This window comes from Meleagris gallopavo, chromosome 4 (assembly GCF_905368555.1).
Source record: "Meleagris gallopavo chromosome 4, MGAL_WU_HG_1.1, whole genome shotgun sequence".
Taxonomy (NCBI): domain Eukaryota; kingdom Metazoa; phylum Chordata; class Aves; order Galliformes; family Phasianidae; genus Meleagris; species Meleagris gallopavo.
This window is the reverse complement of record NC_139407.1, coordinates 68,679,372-68,707,260: the sequence shown is the minus strand read 5'-3', so window position 1 is coordinate 68,707,260 and position 27,889 is coordinate 68,679,372. Positions and strand designations below refer to the sequence as shown.

At 42.8% G+C, this 27,889-nt stretch overlaps 1 protein-coding gene across 3 annotated transcripts in view; it reads left to right on the top strand.

The window, feature by feature from the left end:
- The first annotated feature begins 1,574 nt into the window (after positions 1–1,574).
- The window catches only part of DNAAF9 (dynein axonemal assembly factor 9), a 67,798-nt gene continuing 41,483 nt past the window's right edge, over positions 1,575–27,889 (top strand). The window contains exons 1-11 of one of the 3 annotated variants that reach the window (XM_085223752.1): positions 1,575–1,642; positions 9,344–9,423; positions 14,067–14,186; positions 14,981–15,105; positions 18,872–18,968; positions 20,381–20,487; positions 21,798–21,875; positions 23,520–23,618; positions 24,200–24,255; positions 25,278–25,413; positions 27,193–27,274. In XM_085223752.1, coding sequence (XP_085079878.1) covers positions 1,590–1,642; positions 9,344–9,423; positions 14,067–14,186; positions 14,981–15,105; positions 18,872–18,968; positions 20,381–20,487; positions 21,798–21,875; positions 23,520–23,618; positions 24,200–24,255; positions 25,278–25,413; positions 27,193–27,274 — 1,033 coding nt within the window. In that variant the 5' untranslated portion in view covers positions 1,575–1,589. Of the gene's footprint in view, positions 1,643–2,016; positions 2,256–9,218; positions 9,257–9,343; positions 9,424–14,066; positions 14,187–14,980; positions 15,106–18,871; positions 18,969–20,380; positions 20,488–21,797; positions 21,876–23,519; positions 23,619–24,199; positions 24,256–25,277; positions 25,414–27,192; positions 27,275–27,889 lie in introns of those variants that run through there. The other 2 variants (XM_085223751.1, XM_085223753.1) reach the window with 2 other exon arrangements.

The window sequence follows — 27,889 nt, the reverse complement described above, 5'->3', positions numbered from 1 at the left end:
AGATCAGCGCTGCCCCTCTGCTCCCTGTGAGGAGAGTACTGTGTCCAGGTCTGTACAAGACAAGCTCCCAGTACAAGAAAGACAGGGAGCTGTTGGAGAGGGTCCAGAGAAGAAACATGAAGATGATCAGGGGACTGGAGCACTTCCCCTACGAAGACAGGCTGAGGGAGCTGGGTTTGTTCAGCCTGGAGAAGAGAAGGCTGCGAGGTGACCTCATTGCAGCCTTCAGTACCTAAAGGGAGCCTACAAACAGGATGGGAATCAACCCTTTGAAAGGGTAGATAACAGCAGGACAAGGACAAGGGGAAATTGTTTGAAGTTGAAGGAGGGGAGATTTAGGTTGGATGTGAGGGGGAAGTTCTTTCCAGAGAGAATGGTGAGGTGCTGGAACAGCTGCCCTGAGAGGCTGTGGATGCCCCGTCCATCCCTGGAGGTGTTGAAGGCCAGGTTGGATGGGGCCCTGGGCAGCCTGGTCTAGTATTAAGTGTGGATGATGGTGGCCCTGCATGTAGCAGAGGGTTGGAACCTGATGATCCTTGAGGTCCCTTCCAACCCGGGCCATTCTATATGTGTGATTCTTTGTGAGCTGTAAACAGCCATGAGGCCTCCTCCCCTCAGCCTCCTTTACTGTGGTCCAAACAACCCAAGTCTTCCCTTGCTGGCTGTAAGATTTTGGGACAAAACAGAAGCAATCTCCATCATGGGAAGAACCCATGATCTCGCAGTCAGCATACAAGGAGGGGCTGGGAGATGTGACACACAACTTGAGGACACGGGTCCATCCAAGCCATCTGAGCTGTACCAGTGAGGCCAGTGAAAGCATTTCTCTGTTGGCCCTGGGAAGCTGGGTCACAGCCCAGCATATTTATCTTGTATTCTCTGCCCTGTGGTAGTGAGCAAAGTCCAGTTTGGTTTTTGAGGAAAAAAGGAAACAGTTCCATGAAACAAGCCGTCATTTGTGTGAGGTAATAGTGGGGTCTGGAGCCCTGATTGCTCCCTATGTGGCCCACCTGGGGAGAGCAGAGAATCATACAATATCCCAAGTTGGAAAGGACCCACAAGGATCACTGAGGGTCCACACTACACCCTCAAACCCAAACCCTATAGCTAAGAGCAATGTCCCAATATTGCTCCCTGAGCTCCAGCAGCTCGAGGCTGTGCCCACTGCCCTGGGAAGCCTGTTTCATGCCCACCGCCCTATGGGGCAGAGCCTTTTCCTCACAGCCAGCCTGACCCTCCCTTAACATGGCTGAGGGTATCTGATATCTTCTGGTTGAAGATATCTAACTGGCATGGCTGAGGACATCTCCCTAGCACAGCTGAGGACATTCTTGTGCTATGACTGAGAACAGTCATGAGCCTGTCATGGCTGAGGACATCAGTGACATGGCTGAGGAGATGCTGAGGACATCTCACCACCCCACACCTGCACCCAGTGGCTGTACATTTAGGGATTTATGCTGCTTGCATCCAAAAAAAAAAAAAAAAAAAAAAAAAAAAAAAAAGCGAATAAAATCAAAGAGAGGAATGAAAACACAGCGCAGAGAGGCAGTCTCCTCTCACTCTGCTTAGGACGAAGAGCTCGGCTCATGGAGGAAGAGGAGGACGCGCTCCGCGCAGCCCAAGGACGCACAGCTGACAGGTTCCAAAACACGCCGTTGTTTGTTTTTTTTTCAAAAGAAAAAAAGCCGTGCCCAAGGGGACGGAGAAACCGCAGCCGCAGCCAATCGGTGCCCAAGCGGCCCGGCAGCCCGCGGGGGTCCGGAGGGGGGAGGGTGTAGAGGGAAGGGGAGGAGAGAAACGGGTGTGTATGTATGTGTGTGTGTGTGTGTGCGTGTGGTGAGACGCGCCCCTGTGAGGCGGAACGGGCGCTGCGCCGAGGGCAGGCGTTGGATGAGTCCATTCTCCCCGTGGGGGGGGGGAGGACATGAGGAAGAAGCCATCTTTCCCGCACCGTTTGTGCCAAGCTGACGAAATCTTCCCACTTCTGCTTCGAACTTAAAGGCTGTGCTGAGTTCTGCAAGGAAACCGAGGCTGGTGCGGTGCTGCGGGGAGCGGCTTATCTGCCTTCTCGCTCTTCCCCCTCGCCCCGTTCTGAGGTGGTACGCGCGGGGCACTGTGGCCGCAGTGCTGCCGGCTCCGCCGCCCGAGCGCTGCATCGCCGTCGCTATGGCGCTGTGCGGCCGCTCGCTTCTCCTCCGGCCGTCCCCGCGTCCCGCAGCGCGCCGCCCCAGGGCCGCCGAGGCGTTCGTCAGGTAGCGGGCAGGGGAGGAGAGGGATGTGATAGCGACGGGTTTGGGGGGCGTTTGGTGAACGCTGGGAGATGAGGACGGTGATTTGGGGACTAGAGGCAGGTGGGAGCAGGAAGGCAGGAATGTTCGCTCTTTAGCTCTGCCGTCTTGTTTCTGAACAGGAGAGTGATGCGGGGCTGTGTCTGGTGGTGGTGTTGGCATGCCTGGAGTTCAGGTGTCAACTCAGGTATCAGTCGGTTACTAGAGCAGTGTTTCTTTTTAAAGACTCAAGGTGTGCGTGCGTGTGTTAAGCTATAGTGCATTACCTGAAGTGTTTCGGTGTCACAGATTGCAGCCAGGGCAATGAGGACAGCAAACATTTGTAGTATAGTATAGTGCATGTGGAAACACCCACTGATGTAAAAGCAGGTGATAAGCTGGGATGCTGCAAATTGCCAGCAAACAACCAGCTGGCCACGCTAAATGGCTATGTAGGAACTCCAGGCTTTTGGTTTTGCTCAGGGAGGGAATAAAAGTGCTTTTGCTTTACAGACAACGTCTGTGTGAAGAGAGAAATTGGGCACTAAGAGAAATGGAGGTCGTCTGTTTGCCTGAGATAGGTGAATATGGCTGCTGGGTGATGGCTGTGTTCTTTCCCAGCCTCTCAGAAAGCAAATTGATCACAGGAGGGAAACAAAAAAGGAGGATCGACTGTTTTCAAACACATATATATGTATTTAATAAATTCATTGCTTGCTTGTTTAGAAAGAGCTTAGAATTTGGAGTGCGTCTCACAATTCATAATCAGGAGCAAAACACCCAACAGGCAGGAAAAAAAAACCCAGCAGAAACTGGAAGAGAAAATGGTTTCCACTCAAGCCCCTTTCTTTTCTGAGCCATTTCTGTAATTTGAGATCCTGTTTCAGAGTTGTCATGAGAACGTTCAGTGAACATCTGCAAGCTTTCGAGCTCCGCTGGGAGATCCGGACAGCATCTGCAATTTGGTGTGTTTGTAGGAGGCATGTCATCTGTTCTTTTTTTTTCTTTTTTTCTTCCCTCTCCAGCACTGGTTCTTGTGCTGCCTTTTTGCAGCCCTGATGGAGGCAGGGAGGTCGGTGTTTGCAATAAATTTCCCCAGCGGTCAGCAGATACCAGGCAGTTAATAAAAATAACTTAAAACAAAACAATCCGTTACCCTCCCTTCCTCCTCCCCCCCTCCGAGTCCCAAACAGGAATGGAAAAATTCTTAAGACTATATAAAGAATAGGGAAACGGACGGAGATGATTCTTGGAGTTCTTCCACATGGTGGTTCGGAGTTGTGGTGTGCTGTATGGTGTGTTGGGAGCTGGTTGACCACAGGGACCCTCAGCATTGCAACAAGAAAAGAAAGAATGAGAGTTCTGCAAAAAAAAAAAAAAAAAAGAGGAAAAATCGCCCCTTAACTAAAAGATGAGTAATGCCCAAAGAAGGATATGCCTTTTTTAGAAGATGATGTCATGCTTCGTGTGTCTGTGTTTTGCAATGAATAAGTGTTTTAATTGAGAATACATGCGTTTCTGAACAAAGCCTCCATTAGGTACCACCGTCTAAAATCCATGTGAGCTTGTTAATTTTGCATTACCTTTGTGTGAGATAGAGTGGGCAGATCCCCGTTGTTAGTTACCCACTTTTGCAACAGATGCACGGCAAGAACTGATCTGTGCTATGTGTGGGGAAGTGCAAAATGAGTACTTGGGCTCATTTTACATTGTCTCTGCCTATATACCTAATATTAAACTGTTCTGGTTTTAATCACCAAGTGGTGAAGTGTGTGGGTTTTTTTTCCTAGAGCTTCAGAAGAGCAGACAGTGGGGTGTTTGGGAGAGTAGTGCTGCAGGAGTGGAAGAGCTGTTGTGGTTTCCCAACCAATTGTAGCTGGGGACATCTCTGTGTTGAAAGATTAACAGTTTGTATCCATGTGTTCCTCGTGTATTTACACCGAGGTTCAGGATTTGTAATAGCTTGTCTCACCTAATTATTTTTAATCATAGAATGTTTTGGGTTGGAAGGGACCCCACAGATCATCACGTTCCAACCCCTCTGCTATAGGTAGGGCCGCCAACCTCCAGAGAGGTTTTTTTTTAAAGGAGCTCTATATTTTAGCTATGTAGAGAAGGACCTCAAGTTCAAGGAAAAGAGAAGGCTCTGGGGAGATCTCATTGTGGCCTTCCAGTACTTGAAGGGAGCGTATAAACAGGAGGGGGAACGGCTGTTTGTGAGGGTGGATAGCAATAGGACAAGGGGAATGGTTTTAAACTGAGACAGGGGAGGTTTAGGTTGGATATTAGGAGGAAGTTTTTCACTCAGAGGGTGGTGAGGCACTGGAACAGGTTGCCCAAGGAGGCTGTGGATGCCCCATCCCTGGAGGCATTCAAGGCCAGGCTGGATGTGGCTCTGGGCAGCCTGGTCTGCTGGTTGGTGACCCTGCACATAGCAGGGGGTTGGAACTGGATGATCACTGTGGTCCTCTTCAACCCAGGCCGTTCTATGATTCAGGGGGTGAGAGAGAAGATGAGAAGTTCCCAAATTTAGGTGCTTCCTACCATAATGGAGAATTAAGATGTTTTAGGGTCTGTTGACTGCCAGGCTGAGACCAAAGCTGGAAAGGATGTGGTGCTGCGTGGTTGATAGAAGTGGAAAGGTAGAGCAAAAAGGAAAAGTCACCAAGGAGAGGAGTAGAGCTAGGAGATAAACTCAGCTGTATGTGGTGCTCCAGCTACCATTAGCTCTTGGAGGTCATTGGGCTCAAACTGATGGAGAGCATTCTGGTTTGGTACTGTGTGGCCGCATGGCTGCAGTGCTGGTGGTCCAATAATGGGTTCTGAAAGTGAATTCAGCTTTAGGAAAGTAAATTTAGTTTTCTGATTTGAGAACCTGATAAAGCAGGTTCTGTCTGCTTACTGTGGATAAGTGTTAATTATATTATTGTCCACATAACGTAAGTAGAAGAACATAACAGAAGTCGAGAAGCAAGGAGTTTGGTCCTCCAGATCCAGTTTAAATACTAATTAATTAATGTTACAGTATACTGGTTCTATAGGTACTGGGTCTCCTATTTGCAATGAAATTACCTGCGTTCAGTGTAGGTAAACTTTGAAAATAGGTGGGAAATCGTGATGTGTTGAAGGTGAGCAAGCTCCATTGTCTTTTGTGCAGTAAAACAGAATTATTTTAGTGAATTAAGAAGAGGAAAAAAGCCACAAGTTTTACTGAAGCTGGATATTAAATTTCAAATAGACTGCTTTTGAAATTGATGGATTTCTGAGAGCCTTTAGCACAGCCTTGCTTCTGGTTTCTCTTTTCATAAATGTTTTAAGATGGGGATCGTGTCAGACTGTGGGAAATTCAGTGCTCTGCTCTGCACAGAAAATAACAGCATTGGAAGGTCAGCAAAGAAACCTTGCAAAGAACAAACTTGATTTATTTTATTTCTGGCGACTAGAGTGGAAACAGATGGTGGTAGCAGCCAGCTCACTGGGAGCGAGAGCAGGGAGAAAGGAGGAGCCATTCCTTCTTTCCTTTATATTTAATTGAGTTAAAACTGTATCTTTCTTAGGTAGCCAGCCTGCATCTATTCAAATCGTTCTCTGATTGCTAATGTGAAGATTTGCTGGGTCTTGTCAGGGGGGTCTCAGTGTTCCCCCATGTTGGCTGCTCTCTGTTCAGGCTTTATCACGTGTGGGTTTTTAGCCTTTGTGGGGGAGGAGTGGAACATCTGCCAATATGGAGCGAAACATGCTCAGCTCAGTGCTGCCCTGAAATCACATCCATCACCCCAACAGCACAGACATCACAGCTGTGCCATCCCAGACATTGACAAAGATCAACCTGGAACTGATAGGAGATCGATGCTGATGGTGCTGCATTCGTGCCATAGGGTCACAACAAGAAAAGAAGCTTGTGCACAGGATGAATTCAACTGCAAGGAGTGCAATAAAGCACTGTGGAAACATGAATTAAATGGATGTTAAATACGGTGTGGCATCATTTTAAAAACGTATTTCTGTTTTTTTTTTTTTTTTTTTTTTCTGATTGAGAAAGGCACAGTTGTTAATTATGTTCATTTGCTGGCACGCACAGCTTGTGTCTCTCACTAGGTTGTGAGAGGCAGTGCTGTTACAAAGGCATTTTGCATAATCAGTATAAAGACCTGTGAACAGACGAGCATTTCTAATTCTTACAAGTTAATGATTATCATTCTTCCCCCCTTTTGGCGTCTGCTCCAAGATCAAGCCAATACGCTAACAAACAATTTCTTAATTGGCCTAAGCACACGTTGCTGCCAGATGCTGTCCCACACTGTGGTTTGCCTTCTGACCTCTCTACATCAGCAGTCAGCTCAGCTTGCTGATGGCTGAAAGCATTATATATTTTTTTTAATCCCAGCTCTAGCGTTTGTTTGGATCCATAAGCTCATCTGACTTGACACGTGGCTTCAGGATCGTTAGCACAGATACAAAGGGAGAGACAGAGCCTTGCAGCAACGAGGGCTCTTATTCTGGCATAAAGTAAGGTAGAAATTGCATCTGCTGTTAAAAATTATGTGGTGGAATCATTCTCCCTTCACCTACATCAATTCTTTACACACTTTGAAAGCAACCTGGCTGCCCGTGCTTGCTTTCTGGGCATGTTTGTAGTAGACGTAGTTAAGTAACTTGCAGCTCAGGTCTTGTCCGAAGCTTGCTGAAGTCCAAGAATTACAGATTGCCTTAGAAGGTCTCAGGAAGTTGTGCTTTCAAATGTTCCTAACGCTCATCTTCAGCCTTGAGCTGCTGTAACATGAAGCTGTGGTTGCATATCAATAAAAATCTTTTACAGTGAGGGTGGTGAGGAGCCCACTGGAATGGGCTGCCCAGGGAGGTGGGGGAGTCACAGACCCTGGAGGCGTTCAAGGAACGTTTGGGTTTTGTGTTGAGGGACATGGTTTAGTGAGAACTATTGGTGATAGGTGGATGGTTGGACTGGATGATCTTGGAGGTCTTTTCCAACCTTGGTGATTCTATGAGGCACTGGAACAGGTTGCCCAGAGATGTGGTGGGTGCCCCATTCCTGGAGACTTTCAAGGCCAGGCTGGGTCAGGCCCTGGGCAACCTGATGTAGTCATGGTTTCCTTGTTCATTGCAGGGGAGTTGGATTGATGGCCTTCAGAGGACCCTTCCAATTCTAAGAATTCTATGATTCCATAAGGAGATCAGAGCCCTGTCTTCCAAGAAGGCATCCCAAAACCCAAAGGGTCATAGTGCTTTCCAAAGGACATTCTTCATTACAACCCAAGGAGGTTGTGGATGCCCCATCCTTGGAGGCATTCAAGGCCAGGCTGGATGTGGCTCTGGGCAGCCTGGTCTGCTGGTTGGTGACCCTGCACATAGCAGGGGGTTGGAACCAGATGATCATTGTGGTCCTTTTCAACCCAGGCCATTCTATGATTCTGTTTGGAATCAGGGCAAAATGGAAGACTCAGTTCTGTATAGACAGCACTCACTTTGGAGGTGGGAAAAGTCAGGGGTTTTGTTCCCAGGGCCATTGCTGTGTTTTTGTCAGATGACTGCTTAATGTGAAATGCAAGAAACTGCCTTTTTTTTTTTTTCTCTGACTTCATACACAGTCCAGCCCGTATTGTTTAAAAGCGTGTAGTGAGATTTCTAATGATTCCCTTCAGTGTTTCTGAATAACATCTTTCTTCAGACACAGAAGTTGCCTGTTTTTAATGTCAGCCTTTCAATGTAACGATTGATGCACACTTGAAATGACGTTGAAAATATCTCAGAAGCTTTTTCAAAGATTTCTTTCATAGAAACCACCTCTTTAACTGAGGCGAGGAAAAACGCCCTTCCGAAAGCTGATGAATGTTAAAGGTTGAATTAAACATGCCTATGGTCTTATATTTTGTTATGGAGTAACGTATAGCCTGACCTGTATGTTTCCCTTTCGTGCTCTTCTCTGCTCATTGTGTGGGCATGTAATGCTGCTTTTTCTTGACAGAGGATGAACCTATTTGATCAGGTCTGCCTTTTGTTGGAGCTGAACGTGTCAATTAATCATAGAATGGCCTGGGTTGAAAAGGACCACAATGATCATCCAGTTCCAACCCCCTGCTGTGTGCAGGTCACCAACCAGCAGCCCAGGCTGCCCAGAGCCACATCCAGCCTGGCCTTGAATGCCTGCAGGGATGGGGCATCCACAACCTCCTTGGGCAACCTGTTCCAGTGCCTCACCACCCTCTGAATGAAAAACTTCCTCCTAATCTCTCTCGTTTACTGTTTATCTGAGTGTTTGAATGGCATTTAGATGAGCTATAACGTACATCTTTCATCTCTTGCCTGTCTTTCAGAGAAAGTAGAGCATGATAATCGTAGTCTCACTAAAAAGATATATTTGCTTTTTACTTAAGTAACTATGAAAACAGGAATGCTCGATGTTGCTTTCTTGCTTATTTGGGTATATCATAAATTTAGCTCTGTTGAAGAGCTAAAGGTTACCTGGGAAAGGTTAGGGAAATGTTCCAGGTGTCTCGTTTGGTATAGGAGGGGAAAGTTCCTGTAAATTTGTGTTAAGTATTATTCACTCTAAATGTGTTTTGTGCTGTGGTTTATATCAACTGAAAACTCAGTAATGTAAGTGATGTTTGTTACTGTGTCATGCAGGAGCAAATCTATAGTAAAAAGTCTGACTCTTTTTGAGTTGAGCTTTTGTTATGAGAGTATTTAAGTTTCCAATTTCCCCAGTGTGGACTAAGTAAATCTGGAGTGTGTCTGTGTGATGTAGTAACACGGGGTGGAAGTGGTCTGATGGTGCTGGGGGTGTTTGAGTTCTCTCTCAGCTTCTGCAAACCCTCTTGGGCTGTCAGAGCCACTGCAATCCCTTTTCTCATCACCTCTACCTGGGCATCACCTGTCCTGCAGTGCTTTGCTCCCTGCTTCTAAGGTACAGCAAGGAGCACTGCTGGCGTGGTGCAGGGAAACATGAACAGAAGTTCTTGCTGGAGGTGAGAGATTAACCAGGGCACGTGCTTAGAACCTATAACTATTGTTTCTAGTTTTCTCTTTAACGACCAATTCTCCTTCTTTTGCAGCTGCAGCCGCCTGCGAAACATCCAGAGCATCCTGACACAAAGCAGCAAATCTCAACCTGATGGAATCCTCTGCATTTTAGGTTAGTGTTAGTTTTTTTTTTTTTTTTTTTCCCCCTCTTTCTTCTTCTCATTGTATTTAGATGCCATGACTTTCAGAAACAGTAGCATTATCTACTTTTCTTGCCCACTGTTCTTCAGCAGCAGACATCTATCTGATAATTAAACTCTCTCCTCCCTAAAATAGTTCTTAAGTCTATTTACTATTTTCAGGCATGTTTAGTGCAAAAATAACAATGTCAATGCTCTTTTCCAAGCCTTGAGAAAATTCAGTGGCTGGAGGAAAGAGGGAATCTTTCTCAATGTCCACACTGAAAGGAAGATGGGAGAACTTAACCTATTTGGGACAAAAAGTCAGCTATCCAGGCAGTGTGTTTTGTTTCTTGGTGTAAGAGGTGAAAGCTGGTGTGTTGCAGCTGGTTACTCCATGAATGCAGGGAAGTAAAGGGACTGGAGAGGACTCTACGAGTGCCAGTGTTAATAATGATGATGTGTGTGGTTATGGAGAGCAGTGGTTGAGAACAAGCATGGCTTTTCACCCTGCTTGGCTTGCAGGGGGAAATGGGTTACATGGATTTGCATTAAGTGATACTAGGAAGAATTTCCTGCCATAGCCTGTTTTATATAAATCTGTCTGTCTGTCTATCTATCTATATATGGATATTTTTTTTAATGGTGCAGCAAGAAGAGAAGAGCACAGACTGGAAGAGGTGGTCCTTGAGAGCAGCCCTGCAGAGAAAGACCCAGATGTCTTGATAGATGGAAAGCTTAACATGAACTAGCAGAATGTCCTTGCAGCTCAGAAAGCAAATGCTATCCTGGGTTCCATCAGAGGAAGGATGGCCAGCAGGGACAGGGAGGTGATTGTCCCCCTCTACTCTGCTCTTGTGAAGCCCCATCTGCAGTGCTGTGTCCAGGTTTGGAGCCCCCAGTACAAGAAAGACAGGGAGCTGTTGGAGAGGGTCCAGAGGAGCCACAAAGATGAGCAGAGGGCTGCAGCACCTCCACTATGAAGACAGGCTGAGGGAGCTGGGCTTGTTCAGCCTGGAGAAAAGAAGGCTGCGGGGTGACCTCATTGCAGCCTGCAGTACCTAAAGGGAGCCTACAAACAGGAGGGGAATCAACTCTGTGAAAGGGTAGATAACAGCAGGACAAGGGGAAATGGTTTGAAGTTGAAGGAGGGGAGATTTAGGTTGGATGTGAGGGGGAAGTTCTTTCCAGAGAGAGTGGTGAGGTGCTGGAACAGCTGCCCTGAGAGGCTGTGGGTGTCCAGTCCATTTATTGGAGGTGTTGAAGGCCAGGTTGGATGGGGCCCTGGGCAGCCTGGTCTGGTATGAAATGTGGATGTTGGAGGCCCTGCATGTGGCAGAGGGTTGGAACCTGATGATCCTTGAGGTCCCTTCTAACCTGGGCCATTCTGTGAAGAAGACTTGAAGTTTTCTTGGGCCACAAAAGAAGTAGTAGAACCTACTTCTCTTTAGATTGATGTTGTCTGTATATTATAACTCTTCCTAACCCACATTTCCTACTGTAATAGTTTGAGATCTAAAGTTAGTAGTAGCTTCACAGCTAGAAGATCTATAAAGGTAGCTGTGTCAATGGAATTTAATCATACAAGATAAAGGTCTTGGTTTTGCTTTTGATGCCTGCCTAACTTCATAAAATACATCAAGTTGTGCCATCTCTGCCATTGGCTCTGCATTACTCCCTGTCTATTGGTAATGCTAAAGCTGCACTAAGTCCCAAGCAAAAGATTGACCTGTTTTATGAAAAACATCAGTTAAAAGGAATCTCTTTGAGTAAGCCCCAGAGTAATGTGGAATATTTTAAGACCATACATAAGACCATACCTCTTAATAAGCATTTCTCTTATGGAAGTATAGGAAGTGTTTTGTTGTTAAACTTGTGCTCTGCATTAATCTCTTTCTGCACCCACAATGAGACTGTTGTCTAATCTGACCTGACTGATGTAGTCTGAAGAATTTCTCACATAACTTCTGGTTAAGCAAGAATGTCTTTCTTACAAATGCTTTAAAACAGTCTTCGAATTCACACTTGGCGTGACAAAAATGTCTTGATTCCTCCTGACGTTTGTACAAAGCAGATAATCTTACACTTTTTAAACAGTCAGCACATGTTATTTTTTTCCTGGCTATATTTAATGACCTGGGCTTAAATGGATTTCTCTTTCCCCCAGCTTTAGTTTGGCTAATTACAAATAATCCTGGGTCTGATATTCTAAAGTATTGAATGGTGGCATTCTACACTCTTTGCTGGGGACAGAAGGCATTGCAAATGACAGGAAAAAGGAATGTGGAGGTCAGGGGGGAAGAGATGTGTGTCAGATGTGTCTTTAAAAACCTCAGTGGGGCTGTGTTGCTGTTCAGTCTGTTAAGAAAACAGTATATTGACTACCTAAATTGCACTGTCACTTTTTAAAATAAACTGTGTTGCTCACAGTTTACCTTTTAGCTCTCTGTTAAATTGATCTGATTCCCAAGGATGTGTGTTTGGTTTCAGTAGGCTGTATCTGTAAATCTGTCTGTGGGTTGTAGCTCTTCTGATTGATCTGTAGTTTGATCTATAGTGTAGATAAGTACATTTTAATGGACTTTGACATTTACTTTTCCTATCCTCTTCAGGGACAGTAAATCTTGCATGGCATTCCACAGCTGTGTGATGGTTTTGAGTGGCTGGCAAAAGGTGACCTGTCCATTTTCTCCAGCATCACCTTCCTGCACTCCTGTGGGCATTCAGCATGTTACAGAACAGCTCTTGATTTTGCTGCAGAAGGGCATGCCACAAATACTTGGCTAGGACGCAGAAAGCAGCACTTCTTCCCCCTCTAGGTTGTTTTTGTCAGCTTAGCAACTGGGAAATGGCAAATATGTGAGATGGCAGAGCTGAATAACCTTTTGTTGCTGAAGAAGGAGTCTGAATCTGTCCCTAGTCTGCTTCTCTTTATTTTTTTTGCATCACTTGTGGTGTTCTTCTGATATCTTGCACGCAGTACATCTTGCTGAGCTGACAAGCTTTCCATACCTGCCTGGCTCTCAGCCTGTTTGATGAACTGAATCAGCTTGGAGAGGCCAGATAAGCGCTGGTTGCAGCACTGGCTCTTGGGCAGCAGTGGGCTGCTGGCCTGAGTCACTGTCTAGCAACGCCCTTGTGATGAGTTGGGAACAGAGATTACTAAATTTGCAGCTCTGCTGGAGCCAGGCATGGGGGTTTCCTAGTTGCTGGCCTTCCCCATTGTTCTCTTGAGGGCTCCTGATAGACTTTTTGGATGCATCTTATCTTTGTCATTGTTTCGTTTCCTGTTTGTTTTCCACTGAATGTATTTGTTCCTTTAACTCCATCTGCCTCTGTAGAATAGTGCTAAAGCCACAACATGAAAAATCCTGGCTAAAAAAAGAGCTGGTGCATATGGATGCTTCTCTCAAACTCTTCCAATGATTACTACACCTTTTTAATAAGGACATTTCTCATTTTTCCTCTGATTTTTATTATTTTTTTTCCCAGACTTCCTATTCCTCCTTTTTCCTACTAACTCTCTTACTTTGCCTGTTCCTGCTGCTCACCATCTTGGCTCCTTAGCCATTGTAGACCACGATCATGAGCCTGGCTGGATGGAAGTGGCTGTGACTTTTGCCCCCTTCCCTTTGCTCAGCCCACAGTTGGTGATGTCTTGTCAGATTAGCATTTGGTATGGTAAGAGATGTTTGCTTGTGGAACATCAGTAACACTCCTTGCAGAACGACTGATCTAACAGCTTGCTGCCACTGAAAGGGGACCATCCTAACTCTTGCTTTGTTCTCAGTTGATCGCTCATCTGATTGCCTTTAAAGATGCTTCAGTTAGGGAAGTCAGCAGTAAACCAGATTATTTTCAGCGCATTGTGTGTGCTAGCTTTCAAATGCTATCCTAGATTTCAAGGTGACTGGTTACATTTCAGTAGTTCTCAAGAGCAAAGGGCTGGTTGCTTCCTGGGAGGGAGCACAGAGGGCTGAGTCTGAGGATTGTTCAGCTGAGTCCTGTTTGTGCTGTGACCTGAGTTCCAGATGAGCTGCCAAGACTCCCTTTTGTCAGGGAACACCTCCTAACGTACAGAATTGGAGCATCGTGGAATGGTTTCAGTTGGGTCATGTAATTCCAATTTGTGTACTGCATATTTGGTCAGAATACCTTTTTTTTATTATCTGTTCGAAGTTTGCAGTGGCTTTCTGGTGACTCAGGGATTATACTGTAATACTTGCAAGATAGTGTTTAATCATGTATTCCAAAGCAGGAGATTTAGGTCACAGGATTAGTTTGTTAGGAGGCTTCAATCAAGAACATATTTGTTAGAATGAACACTGCGTACGGACAGATGTCAGGTTTGTGTCACTAAAGTTGAAATTCTATTGCTTCAGAACACTGCAAACTTGATTTAAAGCAGAGCCAGATTTAGGTCAAGGGAGGAGTGAGAGTATGTAGCAACAAACTTGAAAAACTCCCTTTTCCCTCCCCTGTTTTTCCACTATGTTAAAGCAGAATGCTCCCTGACCGTGAGAAAGTGTTCAGATAAAACTTCTATTGAAAAAGTTTTCTTATTTGGGAAGAACCCAAACGTTTCAAGTGTGCTATGTTAAGACAGAACATCTCAGGTATGATTTTGCTTTTGCAGGAATAGACAGTCGATACAATGAAGGCTGCAGGGAGCTGGCCAACTATCTGCTTTTTGGCTTGTATAATCAGAGTAACAATGACTTTGAAAGAACTGGTTTTCCTGAAGAAGTTCTTGATGGTAAGTAGTGTGTTTAGCATTTTCACCCATTCTTTCCTCTTTCTGGAGATGGAGTGAGGCTGGGAAAAGAGACACACCTCGCTCTAATTGTATGAAAACTTGATGGAGAGCACTCCCAAAGAGCTCTTGTTTTCAAACATATCCCACTCAGATGTTATGAACGTGGAGAAATGCACCCACTATGAGAAGTCCTGGTTCAGTCGTGGTATGTTTGTACGTTTGTTATCAATCAGTGCGTGATAAACCAGTGGAGTTCTAGAATAATCTTGGTTGTTTTTTTTTTTTTTCTTTTATTTGAACATATTTACTCATTTTTGTAATAGTTGAAAGGCAGCCAATCACTGTGTGCATTATTCCATTATTTTTTTTTACAAAGCTTTAAGTATCTATCCTGTGTGCTGCAAGGCTGGATTTCAGTTGGAGCAACCTCCTGATGTAATATCAGGCAAGAGCAGCTGTAGTTTACAGTTCTGAGTGCTCTGTGAGTGCTCATCTCTGACACTCTTGGCTTGTCAAAGGACAGGCTGATGCAAGTTCTTTGCAAGACTTCAGAATAAACCCACAGTTGTTCCAAACAGTGAAAAGTACTATTGTAGTTGGAGCAGTGTATGGCTGCCAACTGTTCCTTTTCAGAAAAAAAAAAAAGTGGGGAATGATTGTTTATTTAAATAGTTAAACAGTTTCTTTTAATGATGTACAGTATAGGGAAAGTGTTTTCTGTTCAGTTCCTGTGTTTGTGGTTGTATAATTATGGAGTCCTGATGCTGGAATAATGCTTGTTCTGATTGTTGCAGACATAATCATACTAATAAAACCTGATAGTGTCCATCTGTACTGTAACCCTGTGAATTATAATCATCTTCTGCCATACGTGGCTTGCTGGAGGAACTTGCATTTTCACTGCCTAACTGAAAATGAGGTAAGTGGAAAAGGGGTGCAGATAAGACTTGCATTTCAGTAATACCTTTCTGATGAACTCATTCAAAATGGAACTTTTATTTACATTCCTTCTGGAATTCCTTTTCTGTTTCATATTTCGTAGGGAATGATCTGCATTTATGTATGATTTTAATTTTCTTTTGCAAGAAAAATAAGTTTTGAGTACTCTGCATTTGCTGACACATAAAAAGTAATTGCTCCCCCACTAATTTACTCTTGTTTTGATATGACTCAGTGATCTTTCAGTGAGGAAAAATGTGGGCTTGAAAAAATGCAGGATCTGAATCACATACATCAGTCAGCATTGTGGTTTCCAGTGATGGCTGTATTTGCTTTTGATAGTGTGTGCAGTGTTTTAATGCATTGTGTGCCAATAGTTTTGGAATATTAGAAAAGATTGGCTTAGTTAGGCATTTAAAATCAGTAAACTCTATTATCTACCTTGGTTTTAACTTTCAACTGTTCCTTTCAAGTGGTATTAATCTCAGTAATGAGAAAGGCTGGGTTGTGTCACTCACTTCAATCAGAATGTGGCTACTGGATAAGAGTTTCATCTTGCACTTGAAAGCCAAGGTATTCTTAGAAAAGCTACGTGTGTTGTAGTTATTCTAGTAATGGTAGAGGAGTAAAGAATGAAAATAGTTGCCCATTCTTATTTTTTGCAGTGAATGACACCAGGGAAGGTGCTTGCAGACAATCAGTTGCTTAGCTGCCAAGGTCTGTGCCACTTCTGTATGTTTGCAGGATGACAGAACAGCACTCTGTTGCCACTGTGTGCTACTCTGCAGGTGTTTCTGGTGCTTATTGAGGTGCAGAGTATGAACCTTTTTATTCCAGTTGAGACTGGAGTAGTGTTTATTCAGTCCTATGAAGGCAAATTTCTCCATTAAGTTCTGTTTAGTTACTTTTCTAAATCAGAGTGATGCTGAAATCTGTGAATGGTGCCTTTGGAGCCTTGATGAAAAAGGGTGAAACTAGTGGAAAAATAAATGGGGAGGTCAGGGAGACAATCATTTTGTTCCCTTCTGCTTCCAGCTTGAAAGTGATGGAGGTTACAATTAATAATGTTTTTGTGGGGCTGCTTTCTAATGAGATTATATCCCAGAATTATGAAATATCCCACATTAGAAAGGACCTTCAGAAATAATCTTGTCTAACCCTTTGCTTAATGCAGGGTCAGCAATGAGATCAGATCAAGTTTTTATAGCTGGGTGTTGAAAACCTCCAAGGATGACGACAGCAAAACTTCTCTTGGCTGCCTGACTTACCATGAGTTGGCTGTCCTAATGGCAGAAAGTGTTTCCTTTTATCCAATCTGTATGTCTTTTATTTCAGATCTTGCTTTTTGTCATACAACCTGCCAGTGCATGGCACTGTGAAGAGTCTGTCTTTGTCATCTCAGTAACTGTTTTCTAGATGTTGAAAGGAAGCTACGAGGTGCAACCACAGCCTCTGAGCAATAGCAGAATCTCAGCCTCTCCCCATAGGATGAGTTCTCCAGCCCCTTGTTGTGCTTGGTGGCTCTTACTGAGCTTATATTCCAGTCCCAAACAGTATTCTGGATAGGGTCCCATGAGTTCTGCGTGGTTAACTACTTGCTGCTAAGATGGAAACAGTTGAACAACAGGTTAAAACACACCATAGCAAAATCTTAAGCCTTGACCTCCTAATGTTTTTGTGTTGTGAAACACACTGCTGAAAGGACCAATCTTGCAGCATGCCTGGAAGCAGTCAACCATGCATTTTGGAATGAGGATTGGAGGCATTCTTGACACACTGCTGCTAGCATAACTGCAGTCTAAGCTATTTTAAAATAAGCTGCATCTGCTTATGGGATTTTATATGATTTGTCCTGGTAAGTAGTCACCTTAATCACACAGTGCTAGCTTGAAATAACGATCCAACTGGAAAGGTAAACAGTACAGAAACAAATGGGGAAGTTTGGGATTTCTGATGCTGAAAATACAGGGTTTATTTCATTGCATCACACTGCTCATTCATGCAGCAGCACTTCCTCTCATTTCTTATGTATAAGAATTGCCAGTTTCCTAGATTACTCCTGAATTACTAAAAACCCCACACAATTAAAAGAATACTGCTGTGTCAATCTTTAGATACATCCTGTTTACACAAAGATTGCCTGGAGTGGCTTTCAAGCAGCCTTTTTTTTTTTTTTTTTGTCAATGATAGAAATAATTTTTGCTTGCTTTTCTAAAAAGTGAAACATTGCTCTGGAAATACAGCAAATAATGCCATACCTGGCTCTGTAGCTCTTGATAAATCTGGCAAAACCTTTATTTCTCCTTCCTTCCTTCTTTCCCATTTTTCTGTAACCGGACCACGGGAATTCCAGGCAGTTCAGTAAATCCAAGTCTTGCACCTGGGTTGTGACAATCCCTGCTAGCAGTGCAAGCTGGGGGAGATAGGGACAGAGCACAGCCCTGCTGCAAAGGACCTGGGAATTATGGTGAGGTGGCAGCTGGGTGTGAGCCAGCAGTGTACCCTTACAGCCCAGAAAGCCAACTGGATCCTGGGCTGCATCCAAAGAAGTGTAGGCAGGGCTCTGAGCTGTGGGTGTCCCTGTTTGTTGCAGGGGAGCTGGATTAGATGGTCTTTAAGGGTCCCATCCAGCTCAAACCATTCTATTACTCTAACTTAAGTGGCTATTCTGTCTTAGGGAAAGGAGAAGCATACAACTGAGGAATGCTTGTTTTCAAAATGGCTGAGTAAGACAGGAGTTTATTGCCAAGTAAGATAGGAATTGTGTAAGCTTTCTGAGTATCATGACTGTACTGGTTATATACTGCACTGGTTCTATATATCTGCAATAATAGATAGCAAGCCTTTAGCATCCTGCCAAAAAACCAGTTCCTGTTCTGATGGCATTTTAAGTTTTGAGAAATTGGCAGTTCTTTAGTGCTTGGCTTTGACCTGAAACTTTGATCTGGTTTTCTGGGACTGAGTAAAGAACACATCGTGGAGGAACTTGGGCTGCATCTTAAGTTCAGGCTTGTCTGAAATGAACTTGTTCTTAAAATAAATGTCTTGGGTGTACCCTGAAGCTCCCAAGAGCTGCATGTAGAAAGTTCTTAATCGTGTAATTTACCTTGGGCAATGTAAAATAAAATAGGATAAAAGGTAAGCAAAGCACCTCTGCCTTCTGATCATGCTCTGAAAGGCAAGTGTCTCATGAAATGAGGTTGGCTGTGACTTCTTTCTTCCTGCTTTTCCTCCATATACTGCTCCTTCAGTCAGGAATTAGTTCTCATTGCTTGCTTGTGACCTGAGGCATAACTAGTCAGTCTGTTGTTCTGCATTAATGTTCTTAATCTACTTTTTTTTTCCCCATCATTTTCTTTGTGGCACACCAGGTGGCACTCTCAAAATATCTTTCATTGTTGAAAAAATTGTCCAGAATCAAACAGTTGACGTTCAAAATATTTCACCAATAACTGAAAAATACGGTATGCATTTATGCCTTCATAGAGCCTTATTAAAAACCCTGCTGTAAAGCTGGATTAAAAAATAAAAAAGGTCTCCATTGGCTTGAATGTGTCCATGCCATGACGTAGTCTTCAAACCAGAGAGGTTGAAGAGGTTCTTTCAGTTTTTGGGAGCTGTAGGTAATATTTTGATGGTTTACATGATATGACGCTTGCCGTGAGATTAAAGCATTAAAGCTCTACAATGTATGTCCTCTTCACAGTAAAACTAACAATCCAACTAATTTGAATGTTGTCTTTCAGTACGAAGATGAAGAAGCTGCAGAGGAATTCAAGATTTCCAGCTTTGTAGACATGGTTCGAGATTGCAGTCGCATTGGTATTCCATACAGCTGCCAAGGTAGGTTAGCTTGCCTTATGCTTGACATAAATGCTCTGCAGCATGCAAGTCAAGCAGTTCAAGAAATGAAGATTTCTTTGCCTTTGGTAAGAAATAAGGATTAATCTGGCCTTTTTTTCCTGCTTAGGAGTTGGGTTTCTTTCTGAAAAACGTTAGCCCAAAGACTTCATGTGAAGAGTGAATGCTCTCAGTGTGAGGCAGAGAAGTGATTTGCATTCAGAGGAGGGTGTTCTGCTACTACAGAAGTTCTCTGTTCAGATGGGAGCTTGATAAATGCTCCTTTCTGTAAAGAAAGAATAAACATTTCGTTATGCAAGTTTCCTATTTTAGCACTGAAGAATCTGGGCTGTGTGGCTTCCTGTTATGATCTGTAGCCAGCCTTGCATTCTGAACAATTTAATCTTATATTGTTCAGTAAAGTGTATTTTGCTGTATCCCTGACAGTGAATAATGCTGAAGCAAAGCAATACATGTGCTTACTCACTGTGGGGTTTTTCATCTGTAGTACAGTAGGTGAAAGACAAGTAGTTTTCTTGGTTTGGGTTTTTTTCTCTTAAGAAGAAACTGGCTTTTTTTTTTAACTATTCACATTCAAAGCAGAGTACTTTCATTAGCTTTGTTTTCTCAGTAACAGTACTACGTTTTCTCTCTGCTTGTGTTCTCAAAGTTTAAGCAGCAGCATCTGGAAATGTTGTAGGTGTTCAGGACCAGGTTGGATGAGGCCCTGGGCTGTTTGGTCTAGTGCCAGATCTGGAGGTTGGTGGCCCTGCCTGTGGCAGGAGGTTGGAACTTGATGACCTTTGGAGCCCCTTCCAACCTAAGCCATTTTATGATTCTTTGCTTCCCCTAAGGAAAAGGTGATATGCTCTCATTGCCTGTGAAATCCTTAATGAATTGGGGCAGGGGGAAGGATGGAGGCCCTTTGTTAGGAAGTCCCTGCAGAAAGTGTGTCTTAAGGACAGTGATTATTCTTCAATTCAGATGACTTAGAGCTCCACTGATGAGTTTTGTTGTGCCAGAATGAACAGTTTCCCCTGCCCTAACCTAAAATTCTGACTAAAATGAGGGCAATGATGATTACATCAAACTTATGGCCAAGGAATAGAAGATTTTGGAAAAAGCACTGCTTCTTGCCTGTTATCTAGAACTTGAATGAGAAAAATGCTCTTGGAAGCAGATTTTCAAGGAGAAGTAATACCTTTTATTAAGCTGATAACTGGAAAAAAGGGGTAAACTTGAGGTGTAGAGGAAAAAAAAGTCTTCAAAAGCTACATTCCTCACAAAAACGCACACATTTGAAGTTGTACAAACAAGAAAATCAAGAGCCCTTATTAGAATCTCAGAGCACTCTAAGGTCTTAGGAGCTGACAATGTCTGTGAGAGAATGGTTATGTGAATCCTCTCTTTTGCAGGTCATCTACAGATCTTTGATATGTTCATTGTTGAGAAGTGGCCCATAGTGCAGGCTTTTGCACTGGAGGGAATTGGTGGTGATGGCTTCTTTACCATGAAGTATGAAGTGAGTACTTCAGTTTTTCATTTTCCTACGTCATCCTTTTTGAAACAGAAGTAGATTCGTGGAATCATTTTTAGCCAAAAAATGAGATCATTTGACTTGCTGCTCACAGTAGGCTCAACTTTTAAATTGGGTGTTTTTCCAAGTTTTTCCAAGCTGTGTTTTGAATGTCCAAGGATGGAGGCACAAGACTCACCAAAAGACTGTTACGAGCTGCCTGATCTAAATGGTTGTTATTCCACCTGGAGCCTTCTGCTGTGATTTGGAATGTTTTTCTTTATGTTCTGTGGTGTCCTAATAGCAGACACACAACTCCTTCAGCTCTGCTAGTTGGGAGCAGATCTTCGTGAGTGCTGTAAGAGAAGCTGCTTAGTAATGAATGCTGTAGAATGAGCTGAGAAAATGGCTGTTGCTGAGAAAATTGGAGCAGTGAGCATGTTACCTCACCTCTGAGCCATGTTCCAGCATGACTTCTTGCTTCCTTCCTCCTCCAAGTCATAAGGGGATTTCAAGTGGGAAGTGGCATTCTTAGCTTTTTACATAACTGCTTTTGCATGGTTCTCTGTCAAGCAGCTGCTGTGTGTCACGGGCAGGGAAAGGAAAAACAATCTGTGGAGGGAAGTGCATTTGGGATTGCTGTAAATGGTCTATAAATTAATACTTTCTCCATTATTAAAATGGAATGGCTTTTCTTGATCCTCAAACTTGCCTTCCCTCTGCTGTGCATTCAATGCTGCTAAGTTAGAATATCTTAGATCCACTGAGAGATTGCTAACCTTTTTCAGTATTTTTGGGGTACTTGTTCTCTTACACAACAGCACTGTAGTAACTATAAGAAATATCTTGGGTGTTATGTGGTAAAATAAATGTTATATGATTTGCTTGAGATACTGTTCTCTGGTTTTGTTTGGGAAATGGTTGCCTTCATATTAGGAGTAGTTGAAACAACTGGGTAAAACAGTGAGGCTTAGAGGGGACAGAGTACATGCAGAAGTCATTCAGATACAGGTGTCCTTCTGGTTGCACCAGCTGCCATTATTCCTAATGGTTTAATTGACTTTTCAAAAAGAGTTTTGTTGGAAAGATGCAAGCAAAACTTTGTGCATACTGAAGCTGATGAGCGTTCAGAATATTTGCATCCTTTCCAGTCCATTCATTTGTAACCAGTAATGGAAAAATACTTCTAAATGCAGAGTTAGGGAGGACTGTGGCTGGGCAGTGTGCTGCAGGTCTGTTTTCAATGCATCTCAGACCTGTGTATGGGATGTTCCTCATGGCATTTCTCACAGAATTACATTTAAAATATTTTTCAGTTAATGGACGTCAGCGTTGATTTGTGGAAAACATACAGCAAGATGGATCCTGTTTCCTTGGAGGATTTGCTCTTTGAGGTAATACTGCAAATAGCTGCAGAGTCTACAGAACTTGAAAATAGCTAGACATGGGTTCCTTGTAACTCTTAAAATCATAGAATGGCCTGGGTTGCAAAGGACCACAATGATCATCCAGTTCCAACCCCCTGCTGTGTGCAGGGTCACCAACCAGCAGCCCAGGCTGCCCAGAGCCACATCCAGCCTGGCCTTGAATGCCTGCAGGGATGGGGCATCCACAGCCTCCTTGGGCAATCTGTTCCAGTGCATCACCACCCTGTGTGTGAAAAACTTCCTAATATCCAACCTAAACCTCCCCTGTCTCAGTTTAAAACCATTCCCCCTTGTCCTGTCACTATCCATTCTTGTAAACAGCCATTCCCCCTCCTGTTTATGTGCTCCCTTCAAATATTGGAAGAGTCCCTAGATGGCATTATTCAGGTCATGGGACTGTGTACAAAGTACAGAGGGTTGTACGTTTGTGTGCATTAATCCTTCCTTAGTAGTAAGGGGAAAAACTGCCATACATGCAGCCGTTTTTCTAGGAAAGAAGACTTCCATGATTGCTTCATAATTGCTTTATGTGGATAACAGTGACACATAGTGGCTACCCTGGAGCTGTGTGAAATACAAACACACACTGTAAAGTGATTTCTCAGTTGAAAGAGGGCAGATCTCAGTGCTAGAAAATGGAGCCATGAATATTGTTTGTCTTTACATGAATTCTCACAATGGACTTCCTGCATCTCTGACCTATCATAGAATCATAGAATGGCCTGGGTTGAAAAGAACCACAGTGATCATCTGGTTCCAACCCCCTGCTGTGTGCAGGGTCACCAACCAGCAGCCCAGGCTGCCCAGAGCCACATCCAGCCTGGCCTTGAATGCCTGCAGGGATGGGGCATCCACAGCCTCCTTGGGCAACCTGTTCCAGTGCCTCACCACCCTGTGTGTGAAGAACTTCCTCCTAATATCTAAACTAAATCTACCCTGTCTCAATTTAGAATACCTCTTGTACATGTTCAGGCATTCAAAATAAGATGTTATTTCAGCTAGGACAGGTTGCACACCAACTTCTGCATTGACGGCAATCCCATCTCTAAATGTAGCTCAGATTTTCAGGCATTAAGGTTGCTGATTTATTCTTCAATTTCTAGCTTGGCAGCAAGGGAAGCTTTTAATATGTTGCAACTTAGGCAGTAAGTATTTTCTATTAATAAGTATCAGTAATTGTTGCCTATTTGGAAGTGAGATAAACATCTGGGACCATTTTCTAGGACATAAGTCTATTGTGAAGTAGGGTTACTTACCCTTTGGTTTTCTTTTAAGTCTTCAGCATGAAAATTATTAAATTGACTTGAAACTTTCTCTAAAACATTGAAATTAATGAGCAAACTATTCATACAATTCTGATTTCATAGAACTTGCTTTTAAAAATGCCTGGTTTTCTTAGTAAGGACGAAGCCGAGTGAACTTAGGACATTTCGTATTTGTTTTTACTGTTTTAGTTAACAGCAAGAGGATATTTACGTTTTTTTTTGTTCTTTCTGTGTCATTGAACAGACTCTATTCTGTACTGCATACAGAAGTGCAATTTGGGTTCATTGAGTAACTTCTTACTGTGGTGTAGCACTCAACAGTTAATGTTGAATATTTTTCTTCTAGGATTTAATGACTTTTGAACATCAGTGGACCAACTTTTTTGCTAATTTTGACACTGAAATTCCCTTCATTCTGGAACTATCAGAATCTCAGGCAGGGGAGGTATGCCTACTTCAGTTATTCTTTGAAATACTGGTGTCATCTATACAGAAATAATAATAAGCATTCCAATTTGTTGCTATATTTTCCCTGCCTACCCCATCTCACTTTTTATGTTTGAGGAATCAGAACCTACAGTTCAAGATCACCACTCATCTTATCTATACGTGGCACGGGACTGCATGATGTAACTGAGAGTGCTCACTGATAGTACAGCTTAGTTGCCTTAGGTCTGCACAGCACATCTCTGTTTGCAGGTGGATCAAGTATCATTTCAATGGGAGCTCCTCTTTGTGCACTGACAAGTTGAGGCTTCATAAGTTGAATCTCAGGCATAACTGGTTATAACATAGAATATGGATAAAAATAATGCAGTGCATTTGCTTTTTTGGTAGTGTCTGCTTTTTTAAGCTTACATAAAACTTAATGGTGTCTAGGTTGGTTTACATAGAAAGGAAGTAGTTTTTGAAGATTGAGGAATCTTAGAAGAAAATTCAGATTGGCTCTTGATAATGAAGAGAATAAATCGCATTCTATTAATTTGCTCTTTAATCAGAATGCTTTTTTTTTTTTCTTTTTCACAGCCTTTCAGAAGTTATTTCAGTCACGGAATGATCTCAAGCCATATAACAGATAACAGGTATTAGTCATTGTTCCTTGTGAAATTGTGGTGTCGTGAGTTTCTTGAAGGTTATTTCTGTGTTTCTGATGCCATAAGAATGCTTGTAATTCCCTTTCTGACTGTTCTGATACTACATCCTGTCTTTGCATTTGTGCAGAGGCACTTTTACAAGGGATACCTCAGATTTTCTTGGGTTTTAATTCTGTAGATGTTAATGTCACTATAAGATCAAGTCTTCATTCTAATATGATCAATTTCTTCATGGTCACATATCAAAATAAACTCTAGAACTTATTTGAAAATTTGGATCTGTTTATGATACAAACAGCTAAAATATGAAAGTTGGAGAAGTCAGTGTACTACTGCATGTCACAACACACAAAACCAATGTTTAAAACAAGAGAGTTTAGAAACTCAATCTTGGCCTATGTAAGTGGTGGAATTTAGGTCATCTTAAGTTTGTTTCGGCCCAGAATCTCCACCAGAGAGAGGAAGGAGGTTTGTGTTGCAAAAGCAAGCATTCTGCTGTTTTGAGCTAAATAAAGGTTGCTTAGCTCCTCAGCGTCTGTGCAGATTCTTCTTTATTTGGAATTCCATGACACTGAACTAACCCCACTGTTGATTGTTTTCAGAATTGTGTGTTGTTATTCATTTAAATAATGAAAAGCCTTGATCTCAGCAGCTGAGTCATGGGCCCCAAGCCAGAAACGAAAACCAAACTGAGTTTGTTGAATTCTACTGTACTTATTTCAGGGTTTTGAGGTATGCTGTTGTATACCAAATAAATTAGTCTTAATTATTCGAGTCCTTTTTCCTTTGGAACTTGGTCTTTTCAGTGGGAAGATTTATGACTTTCTTCTGTGTAGCTGTATGCAGTTGTTTGTCCTACAAGCTAAGGATGAGACTAAGCATGAGAAATTGAACAGTTTGTCCATCGTACTTGAAAGCTTTGATTTCATTTGTTGCTTCTAGTTTTTCTCCAGTATCTGGGTATTAATAGCTTCTTTTTTTTTTTTTTTTTTTTTTTTTTTTTTCCTCAGCCCCAGCCGGCAGCCTTTCGTTCTGTTTGGTAGCCACTCAACAAAAGAAAACTTGAACTCTGGTAACTTCAATTTCCCATCAGAAGGACACCTTGTTCGAAACACTGGCCTTGGTGGGAGCACGGCTAAACACATGGTGAGGTTTTTCAGTCATTATCCAACACTTTAAAGGGGGTGTATGTTGTTGCCTTTATATATTTTTGTGGCCTTAAAACACTTGCTTTCCATTAAAGACCTTAATGTAGAAGAACATAGGTTACCTTAACTGGAACAGGCTGCCCAGAGAGGTTGTGGATGCTCCATCCCTGGAGGTGTTCAAGGCCAGGTTGGATGGGGCTCTGGGCAGCCTGGTCTGGTATGAAATGTGGAGTTTGGTGGCCCTGCCTGTGGCAGGGGGGTTGGAGCTTGGTGATCCTTGAGGTCCCTTCCAACCCTGGCCATTCTATGATTCTTAACAATCAGATGCTTTTTTTTCCCCTCTTTCCAATTCAGAATACACTGGCTGTTTAATCATGGACTCCTGAAAGCAATCCTTTAAAGGCTACTTTTTATTTCTTTTAAACTTGTGGTGCTGTACATGTGTGGGTGAGGGAGAGGAAATTATTGCTGATGCTCATCCTAGAAGTAAAATCTTTGTCATAGTGACGTTCACTGCAGTTAACTGTGACATGCAGAGTGTAATTGAATCTCAATTATTTAGCTGTTTCTTAAAAGAAACAGCAAGTTGTTTTGGGCTTTTTCTTTTATAATGGCTTTTTAAGTACACAAGAATACATATGTATGTCCAAATTCCAGTGTATGCTTCAGGAACCGAACAGTTCATAACTTTGAAAATCTTTCTGGTGTTCAACAAATGTTAAGATTAAGCTGTAAGATTAACTTGTTTCCATTTTCAAGTAAAAGCTTAGTTATAAAACATATGATGAGGTCGATGGCTTGTTGCACTACTGCGCAGGGGACGTAACTGGGGAAGCGGCCCCAGGGAATTCAGATCCTTTGCCTGGCTGAGCTGGGTGCATCAAGAAGGTAACTCACAGCGAAGGAGGAGAGGTAGCGTGCAGCTTGCGTTGTGTAGTTCTCCCTGCTGGCTCATCTCTGTGCCTCTGGGAGTGTCCGTCAGTTGTGCGAGTCCAGAGTTTGTGCTGTTGAGGAGGTGGATGTGGTTGAGTACAGGTCACGTGGAGTGAACGTATGATTGAGGGATTGATGTTATGATCTTGTCACGACATTTCACGCATAGCTGCCTGATGGATGGATGGATATGGGTACCCCTGACACTTCATATGTGTCGGGAGCCTGAGAAAGAGTTGTGTTAGCATTCCAGTGAAATCTCATTCACCATTTGCTGCCGTGACTTTATTTCTCTGAAGACACCTCCAGTTTTGTTTTTTCTCCCCATGTTAACGTCCCAGTTGAGTCCATGTGTGATCTCTCATAATGCAAGTACAATTTTTTTTATGATGCAGTACCTGCTCCATCTCTTGTCTCACGATTCTGACGTTGTTCTTAAAAAGATGGTTTATTTACAGGTACAGGTGAAACTGTTGTAATAGGGTATCATGAAAATAGTAAATAAAGCCAAGTGCAAGCATAGTTATCGGAACCTGACACACTTCCCTTTTCATGAGAAGAGCAGTTGGCATAGGAAGCTGAAAACACATTCTTAACACTTATGGAAGTCAGAGCTCATCTCCTTTCCAAAGCCTTTGAATCGTTCAGGTCAAGTCAGAAATGAAATAGACCTTTGAAAACGTAAGTAGTTCTTTTTAAACCAGCGAAGTCTGTGTTGTATGCTTCCTGTAGTATATCAGTTATTAGAATACTTAAGGGGAACTTAGTTTATTGTTAATTAATTATTACACCAATTCTTCATTTCACTAAGGTCTCTCTATGTCTCATTAATACTGACCACTAGGTAGTGCAGTGTGTATCTCCAAAGGGACCTCTGGCTTGTTCAAGGACCTATTTTTTTGGAACCACTCACATTCCTTTCCTGGGTAAGTATGTTAAGCACATCAGCTGATATTCTAAGGTAGTGCTTCTCTTTGATTATTTAAGACTTCCAGTTATTAAAAATTGGCTTTGATTCCTTTATGAGCGTTAGGCCGTGTAGTCATTGCTCAGTGGTTGATCATGTGGCTTTTTCACAGAGAGCAAAAATGAAGGGACAAACCAAGGATTTTTGGAAGAATAGAAAATTCTTTGAGTCATTGTCACTCATCTTTCTATGGTTGAATACAGTGTTGTAATATTAATCTTCCCTAATAAAAACAAGCCAAATGGAAAAAAAAAAAAAAATAATAATGAAATTAGCTTAGGGTCAATGGAGGGATCTGTAGGTAAATTCAGTTCTCCTTAGTGTTAGTATTCATCTTCAAATTCATCCAGCTCAGTAAATGTTAGAATGTTGTCAGAGACACCAAAGACCAAAAGAACTGTAGCATGTGTGTGCACTAGTCATGCTTTTTCCTGGGCACCTTTGGGAGAAAGGACACAGCATGAGAGTCATCTTTGTTCTGACCCAGTGGAGCTGTGCTGGGGGTGCAGGTCTTAATTTTAGCCATGGTATGTACAGGTTCTACTGACATGAGTTCATCTGTGCTTTGATCTTT